General features: G+C 43.9%; 1 protein-coding gene across 1 annotated transcript in view; it reads left to right on the top strand.

Annotated features, from left to right (window-relative positions):
- The window catches only part of Abcg5 (ATP binding cassette subfamily G member 5), a 21,462-nt gene extending 19,811 nt beyond the window's left edge, over positions 1–1,651 (top strand). Inside the window, exon 13 of the mRNA XM_005354685.3 lies at positions 1,155–1,651. Coding sequence (XP_005354742.1) covers positions 1,155–1,348 — 194 coding nt within the window. The 3' untranslated portion in view covers positions 1,349–1,651. The remainder of the gene's footprint in view (positions 1–1,154) is intronic.
- Positions 1,652–2,075: the final 424 nt, after the last annotated feature.

Here is a 2,075-nt window from a genome sequence, read left to right as displayed (position 1 = left end):
GAAGACAACTTTGGATTTTCTTGGACTTGGATTTTGTTCCTTCCTAGCTGCCTATTTGGTTCTGTCACTGGGACCTGGGCTCTCTGATTAGGCTGGGCCGGCTGGCCAGCAAGCCTCAGGAATGCATGCCTCCCCAGTGCAGTGTGTGTCACTATGCCCATGTTTTATGTGGGTAATCAAACTCGGCCTTGTTTTTGTGGCAGTCACTTTCTTGAATAGGCTATCTCCCCAAAACTCTTAGAAATGTTGTATTTTCATAAAACAATTTTCAAACCTTGATTTGAAATAAAGCCCACAATTTTTCTCTCATTTAAAACAAATTTTAAAGGGATTTATTTATTTTGTCTGTGAATGTTTTGCCTACCTGTATGTATGTATTCATGCTGTATGAGTATTTGGTTGCTGGTGGAGGCCAGAAGAGGGTGTCAGATCCCCTGGGACTGGAGTTACAGACAGCTGTAAGCTGCTATGTGGGTGCTAGGAACCGAACCGAGGTCCTCTGCAAAAACAGCAAGTGCTCTTGCTCTGAGCTGTCCCTCCAGCCCCAAGCTATTTTCTCTGATTTTTAAAGAAAAGTATTCACCAGTCAAGTTAGTCTCCTGTCAACAGTGAATAGTTTAAGGGCACTCGATACAGGTCTACATGATTGCTAGTATATTCTAGATAGGCTCAGTTCCTATATCACTGAACATACCAAAGCTAGCTAATGTGGCCTCTTGCTCCCCAAACTATGTATACAATACATATGGGTAAATCCATTTTTTTAAAATGACAAATGTCAACCTCCAATTCCAAGACAGGGCAGTGGGAACACAAGTGCCCATGGCCACTGGAAATCCCAGTGTACGGTAGAGTTTAGCGGTTAAATATTTTCAGATGTCAATACCAATAACTTCTAGGGTGTTTGCTGGTAGGTAACAAGCAGGAATAGGGAGATGTAGCTATTCTCAAGAGACAATCAAATACTTTTCCATCTTCAAAACAAGCCAGGACCCCAGACTCACTCTTGCTCCATCTCACTGTGAACTCTGGGTTCGCTGAAATAGCGTGTGTCTTTCACTAAGAAGGCTACTTCGAGCGCTGAGCACTTTCTGAACATCAGGGAGAGATTTGTGATGAAATGCATCAGAGCTGACTGTCTGTCTCCTTGGCAGGTGGCTCCAATAGCTCCATGACAATTAACCCAATGTGCTCCATCACCCAAGGAATCCATTTCATCGACAAGACCTGCCCAGGCGCTACATCCAGATTCACGGCAAACTTTCTCATCTTGTATGCATTCATCCCATTGCTTGTCATCCTAGGGATAGTGGTCTTTAAAGTGCGGGACTTCCTCATCAGCAGATAGCTGATGGCAGCCAGGAAAGGGCGCCTGCCACGGACCACAGAGGGGCGCCATCTGCTAACCATCACGATTCCGTTTGTGACCCTTGCATCTATCAGACCCCCAAGTGCGACGGAAACTGCTCACCGTCCCCCACTATTCCAGCTTGTGGGGAGATGGGGACTTGGAAAGTGTGACTGAACTGGCCCATGGATGTAAATAATGATAATTCATAAACCTATGGGAGATTAGTTTGACTATGTGTTTATTTCTGTACCCAGAAAATAAGCCCGTTTTAAAAATCGTGTTTACATTTGATAAAGAATTTGATAAAACAAAAGTGTGTGTGATTACTGACTGGTAGCAATCCAGGAAGTTCTGGGTTTGCCTGAGAAAGCCTCCTAGAGAAGGGGTAAGTAGCTTCTGCTGCTATTTAAAAGCCACAGATATAAGCCTGTGTAAGTTTGTAGAACAACTGCTAAGCAACGTCTGTATGAAAATAGTCAAATGACACAAGTCACACACCAGGAGCTCATGTTCTCGAGCTGGAGAGACGAAGGACGCTGATCCAGGGCAAACACACACCCACAGTGCATACTTCCAGGGATGGAATGATGGGTGTTGGCCATTAAAAATAGATTCTCTAAGTGACTGATTATCTTTCTCATTGATCCTCAAGTAATTTATGAATAAGTCTGAAATTTAATTCTCTCAATGTCACCATGGTAACCATGAGTGAGGCTCTCAGAGA

This window comes from Microtus ochrogaster, chromosome 16, assembly GCF_000317375.1.
Source record: "Microtus ochrogaster isolate Prairie Vole_2 chromosome 16, MicOch1.0, whole genome shotgun sequence".
Classification (NCBI taxonomy): domain Eukaryota; kingdom Metazoa; phylum Chordata; class Mammalia; order Rodentia; family Cricetidae; genus Microtus; species Microtus ochrogaster.
This window is presented reverse-complemented; position numbering and strand designations above follow the sequence as displayed.